This window comes from Bufo bufo, chromosome 1 (assembly GCF_905171765.1).
Source record: "Bufo bufo chromosome 1, aBufBuf1.1, whole genome shotgun sequence".
Classification (NCBI taxonomy): Eukaryota; Metazoa; Chordata; class Amphibia; order Anura; family Bufonidae; genus Bufo; species Bufo bufo.
In genome coordinates, this window is record NC_053389.1 from 719896114 (window position 1) to 719909224 (window position 13111).

Below are 13111 nucleotides of genomic sequence, written 5' to 3' on the forward strand. Positions count from 1 at the left end.
TTTTTTGAAGAGTGAAGAGAGTAAACTTAAAATGTGGTGGTAGCGGCATCATATGCTGTGTGGATGCTTTTCTTCAGCTAGGACAGGGAAGCTGGTCAGAGTTGATGGGAAGATGGATGGATACAGGGTAATCCTGGAGGAAAACCTAGTAGATGCTGCAAAAAACTTGACCGGGGCGGAGGTTTACCTTCCAGCAGGACAACAACCCTAAACATACAGCCAGAGCTACAATGGAATGGTTTAGATGAAAGCATATTCAGGTGATAGGTCTGGACTTTGACTGGGCCATTCTAAATTCCATTGAGAATCTGTGGCAAGACTTGAAAATTTCTGTTCACAGACGCTCTCCATCCAATCTGACTTAGCTTGAGCTATTTTGCAAAGGAAAATGGGCAAAAATTTCAGCCTGTAGATGTGCAAAGCTGGTAAAGACATACCCCAAAAGACTTGCAGCAGTAATTGCAGCTAAATGTGGTCCTACAAAGTATTGACTCGGGGCTGAATACAAATGCATGCCACACTTTCCAGATTTTTATTTATGAAAGATTTTGAAAACCAGGTATCATTTTCTTTTCACTTCACACATACCATACTTGTTACTTTGTGTTTGTCTGTCGCATAAAATCCCAATAAAATACATTTAAGTTTTGTGGGTGTAACGTGAAAAAATGTGAAAAAGTTCAAGGCACTGTATTTCCAAACACAGCGCCACTCTTTTCGTTGAACTGTGACTGGTATTGCAACTCAGAACCCTGAATAGATCTGGAGTAAATTGTGATACATATAGCCAGCTGACCTGGTATGCTGGGAGAAGATATTGTCAGCCATAACTGTATGGCTTATTTCTTGCACCAGTATATCGCAGATGTGAGCTGGCCGTGGTGTCCCCACATATCCATTGACTTTAATATGTTTAGGCCTCATACACACGGCCGTTGTGCGGCCGTTCCGTGCATTGGGGACCGCAATTGCGGTCCCCAATGCACGGGCAACATCTGTGCAGCGGGCCGGACCCATTCCACTTGAATGGGTCCGTGGTCTGTCCGCACCGCAAAAAAATATGACGTCATATTTATTTGCGGTGCGGAACAACGGAAAGAAACACCACAGAAGTACTCCGTAGTGCTTCCGGTGTTCCGTGACTCCGTTCTGCATCTCCAGAATTGCGGACCCGTGATGCGGGGTGAACACAGCCGGCGGCCGTGGATTGCCGACCCGCTGTTTGCGGGCCGCAATACGGCCACGGCCGCCCAACAGCCGTGTGCATGAGGCCTTATTCACACATCTTTGTTTTTCCACTGATCGTGGGTCAGTGGAAAAACAAAGGAGACATGAACTACTTGAGTTCGAGATGTGGACCAAATATGCCCATTAAAGTCTGCGTGTCCGGGAAAATCACTGACCGTGCCATCCATGTTCTGTCAGTGATTCTCACTGACCATTGGTAGGAGATGCTCTGGAAATCCTTTTTTCAGCCCTTCACAGATGAAACACTAAACCTTCTTGACACAGACTTTTGAAAGACGCCAAAATCACCTTTGTTTTTGTTCTAAATTTATAGACCAAAAAGTTAAAATGAACAGCACATGAATAATATTTTTTAGCAATGGGCCGTACACTGAAAGAGGTTATACAGGAGTAAAGGAATAGCAACCGGTTACATTCCAGAACCAGCCCTGTACCTCCCATGGATCCAAAGATCTTCCCATTCATTGCTCCAATTGTTCTGCTAGATTTATTTCAAGCGGGCAACTCAGGCGATGTGTCTTTTCTCAGGGGAGGGTGTCCTTTCTGGTGCAGATGGTGGCAGTTAAAGGATAGAACTGAGCGTGTGCTTCCATCTTAGTGAGCAGGACGGAGAAATTAGAAAAAGAGCAAACAGCAGGTGGCGCTATACAGATAGATTTCATTGAACAACTCAGTAACTATAATGCATTTTTAATTACATGCAATTACAAAAGTATTCAGATCCAAGGTGCTGGTTTGAAAACTGTATTATTTGTGGGACAACCCCTTTAAATGACTAGCAGTGTATTTGGATTCTTTCAGGATTCTCCAGTTCTTCCTGTGGGAGAATTTTCTGAGCCATTTATCCATTTCATAACTCAGTGGTAAGAATATTACATGTATGTTGCTTAGGACGTGTTCCTATTGTGATGTAGGATGACTTGTACTTCCTTCTCATCTTTCTTTTTTATTTTTTTCCCCACGTTCATCTGTAGACCTCATCCATGTAGATGATATGCAGTGTAAGGGCATTCCCCGGATTCATTGCACAATAACATTTGTCCGGGAAATATTGACCTAGTAAACCAAAAGTCAGTGCAGCGGTCACACGTCAGCCGTAGTTCCGCTCGCTGTAATGTGTATGTATCCAGCAGGCGAATGGTAAATCAGACCCTGGAGCCTAAGGGCATCTGCACACGGGTGCAGGTTTCAGAACAGAAATTCTGTATGGATTTTCACGCACATTTCTCTGTATTTCTGCACAAAGGCGGACCCAATATCCGCATGTGCTACGTGTGATTTTTGTTGTGGATTTGATGCAGTCTTGCCCCAATTCCTCCCTTTTTGCGTTGCAAAGTGTGAAATCCACACAAACAATTGCTAGATCCGCACGGCAGGTCAGTTTCTGCATGAAAAAGCTAAATGTACATGAGATTTATCTAATCTGGTACTGTATTAGGCTTTTCCCGCACGTAAATCCATGTGGGAAAAAATAGTGTGTAATCTGTAACGTTGAAGGCCTTTAGATGCAATCTGAATCGAGTCCCAGGAGCGGAAAGTGACACATTTGGCTATACCTATTCCTGCTGACGGTATATTAGACTAGGACATAAGGAAGATGCAGGGTGTCTTTTACTGGATATCCTTCAACCACTGAGGAGCACACGCACGCACACACACACTACGTGTTATTCTCTGTGTTCATCCATTGGGGCTGTTCTAATCACCAACATGTTCTCTGTTTCATAGTATGGGGAAACTACCAAAAGAGAGACCTGCTCCAGAAGAGTTAATGGTAAGACCACGCACGTGTGATAAGACATGTCCGACATTTGTGTGTGTGCCCCAAAATAATTATCCAGTTCATGTATGTGAAGTATGCATAGAAGTATGTAGGATGGAAAATGTTGTTTGCCGACTATCAGAGCAGTTTTAGGGGGATTGACACAGTGATATCAGTTTTGCAGTCCGCAAATTGCGGATACCGGCTATGCGCATTCCGCATTTTGCGGATCAGAAGGTCCTGCCCTATGTTAGAAATAACTACTCTTAGGACATATTCTATATATTTTTTCTATTGAAATGAACTAAAATACGGTTGTGTAAATGCCTTAGGGCTCATGCACATGGCCGTTGCCTGTACACGGGCACCGGCTGTGTGCACCCCGCATCACGGATGCGGACCCATTCACTTTAACGGAGGCACGGAGCGGACGCCCACGGAAGCACTACTGAGTGCTTACGTGGGTTTTCTGTCCGTTCCACCGCACCGCAAAAAAGTGGTGCATGCACTACTTTTTTGCGGTGCGGACAGTCGGATTCAGATCGTGGACCCTATTCAAGTGAATGGGTCCGTGATCCGAATGCGGGAACCCCCACGGTCGGTGCCCGTGCATTGTGGACCACAATGTGCGGTCCCAGGCCCGGCCGCCACATGGTCGCGTACATGAGGCCTTAGTGTGAAGCAAGAGGCAGTCCATACATTGCAACCACCCACTACGTATGATTGACCCCATTTGTACGGTGTTCTTCCATGTTTCCCATATACTGTATCTGGAAGGAACTCATGACTCTAGAACTGTCAGGACAATGGTGACAAGTGTGTGACAACCCCTATGAGCACTGTAATGGCGCTTTTGCAGTTGTCACCTTTGGAAATGCAGCACCTGCAAAAGCAAGATAATGCTGTTAAATGTCTGAATATAATCTAAAAAGATTCCACACCACTCAAGGATCTCTGTATTTCCTAATATATTTTGGATCCTTTTAATACAAACATTGCCCCCATATGACCATTGCTTTATGTGACAAATACATGAAAGTCTTGTCACCTTTTGATGAAGTACAGTATGTAGGATGAAAATCCATCCTATAAAAAAAATCCCCTTTGCATACATTTTGTAGCACTGCATTGACTCGGAGCCGCTTCCATATACCGTACTCCTCCTCTCAATATGTTTTGTCCATTGCTGGAAAGAGAAAATGATAAAGACCCTTTTAGCACCTTCTCTCTGTGACTCCTTTGTGACAGCAGGTCTGTCTGCAGTCCTGCCGAGGGTTCTGTATGGGAACCCGCGTGATTGAGAAGAGAGAGGGGCGGTAATTGCAAATTCTTGTATTGAACTTATCTATAGCGCTTAACACTGAGCCCTCCAGGGGCCTAATTCACTCATTTCACAAGAAGTCTAGGAAAACATTTGTCTGCTCTCTAAAGTGATGAATTGTGTATTGATATTATTACTATGTGATGGAAAGGGAGGGCGCTGGCTATAGATGAGAAGCAGCCACTCATGAGGTTTATCCTTGTATCATTCCATTAGTATGTACAGTTGTGTTCAAAATAATAGCAGTGTGTTTCAAAAAGTGAATAAAGCTCAGAATCCTTCTAATAGCTTTTATTTTCATACCCACAAATGCATTGGGAACACTACACATTCTATTCCAAATCAAAACATGAAGAAAAATATATCAAATTTGTGTTGTTCCTCCAAAAAAGTTGAAGAAAAGTGAATATTAGACTGTTTAAAAAGATAGCAGTGTTTATATTCTTTACAAACTCAAACCTTCACTATATAAACTGAAAAATGTTTGAAGATTTTGCTTTTCTTTGAATCACTTCACTAATATTTAGCTGTATAACCGCTGTTTCTGAGAACTTGTGGCCCCTGTGAACAGGTATTCCAGCCCAGGATGATTGGACTACGTTCCACAGTTCTTCTCTATTTCTTGGTTTTGCCTCAGAAACTGCATTTTTGATGTCACCCCACAAGTTTTCTATTGGATTAAGATCCGGGGATTGGGCTGGCCACTCCATAACGTCAATCTTGTTGGTCTGGAACCAAGATGTTGCACGTTTACTGGTGTGTTTGGGGTCGTTGTCTTGTTGGAACACCCATTTCAAGGGCATTTCCTCTTCAGTATAAGGCAGCATGACCTCTTCAAGTATTCTGATGTATTCAAACTGATCCATGATCCCTGGTATGCGATAAATAGGCCCAACATCGTAGTATGAGAAACATCCCCATATCATGATGCTGGCACCACCATGCTTCACTGTCTTCACAGTGTACTGTGGCTTGAATTCAGTGTTTGGGGGTCGTCTGACAAACTGTCTCCGGCCACTAGACCCAAAAAGCACAATCTTACTTTCATCAGTCCACAAAATGTCTCTTTAGACCAGTCAATGTGCTCTTTGGCAAATTGTAGCCTCTTCAGCACATGTCTATTTTTCAACAGTAGGACTTTGCGGGGGCTTCTTGCAGATAGCTTGGCTTCACATAGGCGTCTTCTAATTGTAACAGTTCTCACAGGTAACTTTACACCTTCTTTGATCTTCCTGGAGCTGATTGTTGGCTGAGTCCTTGCCATTTTGGATATTCTTCTATCCATTTGAATAATAGTTTTTCGCTTTCTTCCACGTCTTTCAGGTTTTGGTTGCCATTTTAAAGCATTTGTGATCATTTTAGCTGAGCAGCCTATCATTTTCTGCACTTCTTTAGATGTTTTCCCCTCTCCGATCAACTCAAGGTACGCTGTTCTTCTGAACAATGTCTGGAACAACCCATTTTCCTAAGAATTTCAGAGAGAAATGCACAGTAACAAGCATGTACAACATTTGCTGCCTTCCTTCCTTAAATAAGGGCAATAATTGGCACCTGTTTTTCAAAGAATGAATGACCTCACTCATTTAACTCCACACTGCTATTATTTTGAACATACCACTTTCAATAAGTGATTAAATTACAGAGAATCAGCAGTTGGGTCTTTTGGGTTTCTATTACTCTACTACACCTGCTAGTAAATTATTTGCCATGTAGAAATATCAGTATATATAATTATATTTTTATATATATATGGTTCCACTTTCCATTCAGTTCAGTCCATTACAAGAAGTAGGAGAGTCTGCCTCTGGAGCAGAGATCAACTTCCTCCACCGGCCACGTCACCGATACTTTGCATTGCATGGGGCGTTGGTGTGACCACAGAGCGTCCCCATTGTACGAGTGCTTTGAGCAGCCCCCTAAAACTAGGAAATAAGCTCCATATTGTCCATATCACAAAACAGAAGTGAATTTACATTAAACAAAAGATCGTTACATAATTTCCAGGCTAACAATCTTCTCACCATCCAACCTAGTATAAAAACGCCAGAGAGAAAACTGATCCCATAGTGTCCAGTGATATCACTTTAGCCACTGGATGTCTTCCTGAGGCGGATAGAGAAACATTGCATCAGTTCTGTCCAAAAAGCAACTGTCCGGACCCAACTGTTCTGTGGGAAGCCAGTTGAAAGACAGGACTCCTAAAGGGCGCCATATAATCGCACAGCATTCATAGGAACGCTCGTTAGCCATTGTCTGGTGGTGTAAAGGTGCCGCCAATTACCCCATGAACAAGTGAAACTCTTGTTTATCTGGTAATTGGATCGTTTGTGTAGGTATCTAAATCATCACTTGCCGGCAGCAGATCGTGGTGTTGTGCTGTCATGCTCTGGTGCTGGCAAACAACGAACCTGTATGGGGACGAGCAATGACATTAGTGATCGTTCCTCCCCATACTGTGGAGGAGATCACTGCATGTAAATGCTGCGGTCTCCTTCACTGACCAGCAGACGATTGTCGAAAAGGAACGCTTCCTTCCTGACAATCTCCTGCTGAATTGTGCCGTCTGCAGGGACCAATATCAGCATTTTCTTGGTGGCTTTTCAACAATGTAGTTCTCTTGTGATGTTAATAAGGAGGAAGGCCCTTGATGGACAGTACCTTGATATCCCCTCTATAATCCCGCAAGCTCACATCTGCTAGCACTTTTAGAAGATTCACACTATATTTCCTCTAATAATTCTATGACAGCCGGCCTGTTCTCCCTTTTTCTTACCCGAAATAGATTTTGTTCAAAAGAGAACATTTCTGGAGATATCCTAGGAAAATGACTAGAAAAGCCATTTTTTTTCTGCATTGCTCAGTGAGAGGTGCGGATTGGCCATAGACCCAACAGTGAAATTTCCCTGTGGGCCGATGCACAGGGGGTCACCTGAGCCTTCCTCATTGCTGCCGGCCAAGTACATAATAATCTGATACTCTCAACACTAATTAATTTAGGAGCATCAGGTACTTATTGTAGACCCCACCTACTTCTTTTGGCCATGCCTACTTGTGTTGGCCCGTCTTTTGTCAATTTAGACTTTTAGGGTTTTTTCCAGGACCTGTTAAGTTCCCAGTCCGTCTCCGCTCACTGATACTCCCTGGGGTCAGATGCATGAAGAACCTAATGCTGGACAATTTAACGTAACCAAGAGTAGTGGATGTAACCTTCACCCACTGCTAATACATTGCCTTATGAGACTACGAGAAGAGCCATCACAGCCTACTGAAGAGGAGTGCCATGGTATCAGAGCAGTAGCATATAACGTCTGTAATTAAACCCTTTACATTGTGTTCTACCATTTCTATTAGCAGTGGATGACAGGAAATGTTCTGGCGCTGCCCCTTTAATGCATGAATGATCAGGACGAGTTGGAGAACAGTGCCTGGCAGCCCATCACATAACCCTGTCATCATGTCGCCAAAAGATTTTCTGACCTTTCAGTCAAAGTATTGTCTCAATCTGCAGAATTGTGGAAATTTGCACTGTGTATTTTAAGTAACCACTCTCCTCCTCTTAATGAGGTTATGACCAACCGCTTATTATAATTGCTTCCCAACTCCTTTTAATTTTCAAGCTTATTAATCATAAGAAGAGTTATTTAAAAATGCATAAATTAATCTTGGATTAAAAGACCATCAAGGCCTAGAAACAATTAAGATTGTGCAGGGAGTCCCAGGGGCAGTGTGGTGGCTGATTTGTAGCAGTCAGGTGGGCCTGGCTGAGCGGGCGGCAGAATGATTAATGCGCACAGCATTTCAGGAAGAGCTTCAGAAATGCCACTTGCTGACCCTAGAACTGTACCACTTGCCAGAGGTGAGAAGCAGCTACTGATCCTTGCCAAGACGGCTTATGGGCTTTGAAGCCTCCTGACATGACTCGGTCAGTCCATGGGTAAATAAAAAGTGGGGACGAAAAAAAAAATCACTTTATCTCCTCAAGAGGTTAATGGCTCATGTACAGTTCCTTTCAAAAGTATTCATACCCCTTGGACTATTTTCCACATTACACCCACAAACTTAAATGTATTTTATTTGAATTTTATGTGACAGACCAACACAAAGTATCAAGTATGTGTGAAGAGAAAAGAAAATGATACATCGTTTTCAAAATCTGGAAAGTGTGGCATGCATTTGTATTCAGCCCCCCTGAGGCAATACTTTTATAGGACCACCATTCACGGCTGACTGATTCACGCGCATAACAAAACACAAGGTGCATATTAAAATATATAACACTATATAATGACTATATAAACTGACTATGGTCTCTGCTGCACTAGTCTCTGCTGCACTGGTCTCTGCTGCACTGGTCTCTGCTGCACTGTACCGTATTTTTCGCCCTATAAGATGCACCTAGTTTTAGAGAACATTACACCTCAGGTCAGACCAGCAATCAGACCCCCAATGTTAATCAGACCTCAGATCAGACCCCCAATGGCTCAGATCAACCCCCAAACCTTTAGCCATCTATCAGCCCCCAATGTCAGCCATAACCCCCCCCCCCAATGTCAGCCATAAACCCCCCCCCCAATGTCAGCCATAAACCCCCCCAATGTCAGCCATAACCCCCCCAATGTCAGCCATAACCCCCCAATGTCAGCCATAAGCCCCCCAATGTCAGCCATAAGCCCCCATTAGCCCCTCATGTCAGCCATAAGCCCCCCATTAGCCCCTCATGTCAGCCATAAGCCCCCCATTAGCCCTTCATGTCAGCCATAAGCCCCCCATTAGCCCCTCATATCAGCCATAAGCCCCCCATTAGCCCCTCATGTCAGCCATAAGCCCCCCATTAGTCCCGCATGTCAGCCATAAGCCCCCCATTAGCCCCTCATGTCAGCCATAAGCCCATTAGCCCCTCATGTCAGCCATAAGCCCCCATTAGCCCCTCATGTCAGCCATAAGCCCCTATTAGCCCCTCATATCAGCCATAAGCCCCCCATTAGCCCTTCATGTCAGCCATAAGCCTCCCATTAGCCCCTCATGTCAGCCATAAGCCCCCCATTAGCCCCTCATGTCAGCCATAAGCCCCCATTAGCCCCTCATGTCAGCCATAAGCCCCCCATTAGCCCCTCGTGTCAGCCATAAGCCCCTCATTAGCCCCTCGTGTCAGCCATAAGCCCCCCATTAGCCCCTTATGTCAGCCATAAGCCCCCCATTAGCCCCCCACTTACCTCTCCTGCTCCTGGTCACCATCGCGATCCTCTTCATTCTGCTGTCGGCTGGCTGTGTATAGCGGCGCACAGTGTGAGGTCACAGAGAGACCTCACACTGTGCACAGCCGCGCCGAGGACCAGGAAGTGGTGAGTACAGATCCTTCACCGCTCCCTGGTCCTTCTGTACTAATGAAGCGCTTCCATAATGGAAGCGCTTCATTAGTACAGAGTTAAAGACTGCCCTGATCGCCACGGCCCGGCTAACAATCCTCCACGGCCCGGTCCTGGACCGCGGCCTGGCGGTTGAGGACCGCTGTTTTAGGATATGTCTCTACCAGCTCTGCACATGAAGAGGCTGAAATCTTTGCCCATTATTTTTTTTGAAAATTAGCTCAAGCTCAATCAGATTGGACGGAGAGCGTCTGTGAAGAGCAGTTTTCAAGTCTTGTCACAGATGAATATGCTTTGATTGAACCATTCCATTGTAGCTCTGGCTGTACGTTTAGGGTTGTTGTCCTGCTGGAAGGTGAACCTCTGCCCCGGTCTCAAGTCTTTTGCAGCCTCTACCAAGTTTTCCTCAAGGATTGCCCTGTATCCATCTTCCCATCAGCTCTGACCACTACTTTTCATGTTTCTTCTTGCCACTCTTCCATAAAGACCAGATTTCTGGTGTACACGACTAATAGTTGTCCTGTGGACAGATTCTCCCACCTGAGCTGTAGATCTCTGCAGCTCCTTCAGAGTGACATTTTGGCTGCTTCTCTCATTAGTGCTCTCCTTGCCTGGGCTGTCATTTTAGGTGGACAGCCATGTCTTGGTAGGTTTCCAGTTGTGCCATACTCCTTCCATTTTCGGGTGATGGATTAAACAGTGCTCCGTGAGATGTTGAGAGCTTGGGATATTTTTTAGAACCTAAACCTGCTTTACATTCTCTACAACTTTATCCCTGACCTGTTTGGTGTGTTCCTTAGTTTTCTTGAAGCTGTTTGATCACTAATCTTCACTAACAAACCTCTGAGGTCTTCACAGAACAGCTGTAGTTGTACTTAGAATAAATGACACACAGGTGGACTATATTTACTAATTGGTCGACTTCTGAAGGCAATTGGTCACACTGGATTTTATTTAGGAGTATCCGAGTACAGGGAAGTGAATGCAAATACACGTCACACTTTCCAGATTTTTATCTATTAAACATTTTGAGAACTAGGTATCATTTCCTTTTCACTTCACACATACTTTCTACTTTGTGTTGGTCTATCACATAAAATCCCAATAAAATACAGTTAAGTTTGTGGGTGTAATGTGAAAATATGTGGAAAAGTTGTTCAAGGAGAATACAAAATCTGTAAAATCTACAATGGTCAGCTTGAATTGCACACATAATTGCTTATTTGCTATTGCCTTTAGTAGCTTCCATATGTATTACTCCAGTAGCAATTGTCTTATCATATCTTTATATAAAGAAACTTTTTTAGAAGATTCTTAAATGGTTGTCCAGGATTTTGGGTATGTTGCCTGAGGCTGACCATACACACTAGATAACTGGCTCTACAATTTAAACCACTATCTCCTGTGATACTTCAATACACTTGCAACTGAGCATCCATGTCTCCTGGAAGGGTAGAGTGGAGAAAGCCACTGTCGGACACTTTTGGCACTTGCTTTTCTTCCCAGGAACTAAAGCATTGGGTCCCCATACACATTAGATGGTGGGCCACTTCTGCTGAAATTGTCAGGATTGGCAGACGTTATGTCATATTTTTGATGGCAGTGCATTGATGACGTCACATACATCATTTACATGACCTCTGCAACCAGCCACTGGTCTCAGCATTGATGCTTCCATGTCACATGACCTCTGTAGCCAGTGATTGGACCACTGCTGGATTCGTCTGGACCACTGGACTGGTGGCACTAGAGTAGCAGGGGATTCAATGGTTGACTAATGTTTATTTTCTGTTTTATACCGTTTCCTGCTCTAAGGCATATTTCTTAAAATATGGAACAACCCTGGATAAAGCTTTTCATACAATTTATCAAAAAAGGAATTGCAAACATGTAAAATCTAAATTTCGAGTGTAAATGGCTTGCATCCTATAAACAAAAGCTCAGGATTGTTGTGGTTGGAAATTACACTTCTATTCATGAGTGACAAGCAGTCCTATTATAGTTCTTACATATTAAAGATGACTAGAGCAATGAGCGCTGAGCAATACAGCTGTTGGGAGTAATGCAGCGTGGAGATTCAGGATATAATGGTCTTATCTCTCTCTGACAGGGTCATCCGTTCATCGTTCAGTTTGATGATGGCAACACGGAGGTGGTGTCGATGTGGGTTTGTAGGGCGTTAGAAGAGAGACGGGCACAGAACAACCAGGAGTGAGAAGGCCTCACCAGGATGGAGCAAGTCAGACCATACACGTGGACTAGCTCAGCAGAGCTAGTGTCCTATACACTGTGAGCAGGAACCTGTTATTTGCTGAACGACCCGTCATGCAGTATACAGGGTGGGTTCAGTGTGGCCGGCTAGTAATTTATTCCACATGCATCGAGTGCCTGAAGAAGACGGCTCAGGACAGTGGAAATACAGACCAACAGTGTTAATCATTGCAGCTAGCTAGCTCTTGAAATATACAATGCATTGTAAACAGGGCGGGTAAGAAGATTGGGACTTATCTATAGATGAAAAGCAGCTTCACTTGTTGTTTATTACTGCGTCTCCCAGGACCTACTACATAAAGTGCCATATGAATACAGGCCTCAGGAGTATCTTCTTTGCTTGAACATATGACAACGACAGGTTGTAGGTGACAAGTGTAATCTAATTGCAGTGACTCTGGTGCCACCATGCACTCCTCAGTTATATATTATTGTAGGCTTCTGATAGTATGTCTTGCACATACCAGATTTTTTTTCTGTCTAATAAACTTTTTTACAGATGTTTATGCTTTCTTATCGGGCCCTATAAAATTGTCATTATGTTTTGTTGTTGATTTCAATGACTTTTAGACCCTATTACAGTTCACTTGCACTGCCCACTGTGAGATCGATTTCAAAGAAAATATTGTTCTATGAAATGGACCACCAGGATGTAATGCAGTAGGCTGGCTGATCACAGGGTGTCCTGTAAATGGGGCTGAGCTGCGCCCAGGCCATGTGCCTAATGGTTGTGACATCACTGACATAAGATAAGCAGTGAAAAAGCTGCAGCGATCACCGATCAGATGCTGATGACTAGTATTAAGCGAATCAAGCTTCGGATCAGAGTTGATTCGTTCAAACATTTCAGTTTTAATGCTTTCTCCATACAGCATTAAAATGTATTGCCTCCGTGAAGGCAAAATTCGTTTAATCTGAAGTCGTGAGTGAATTAATACGGTAAGCACTTCTGCGTCTAAAAAAATATTTTAAAATGGCAATCCGAAGATGGGTTTGGAACCAGCTGGTACCTCGGTACCAAACCCGACTTTGGATTGCTATTTTAAAATGTTTTTAAAGACGCAGAAGTAATTACCGAATTAATTCACCGAAGTCTTGCACGACCAAAATATTTGAACGAATCGACTTCGGATCTCTGATCTG

The 13111-nt window shown here is 43.8% G+C and overlaps 1 protein-coding gene across 1 annotated transcript in view; it reads left to right on the top strand.

Annotated features, from left to right (window-relative positions):
• Window positions 1-12469, top strand: part of MAP2K5 (mitogen-activated protein kinase kinase 5) — a 147753-nt gene extending 135284 nt beyond the window's left edge. The window contains exons 20-22 of the mRNA XM_040414314.1: window positions 2050-2111; window positions 2977-3022; window positions 11808-12469. Coding sequence (XP_040270248.1) covers window positions 2050-2111; window positions 2977-3022; window positions 11808-11912 — 213 coding nt within the window. The 3' untranslated portion in view covers window positions 11913-12469. The remainder of the gene's footprint in view (window positions 1-2049; window positions 2112-2976; window positions 3023-11807) is intronic.
• Window positions 12470-13111: the final 642 nt, after the last annotated feature.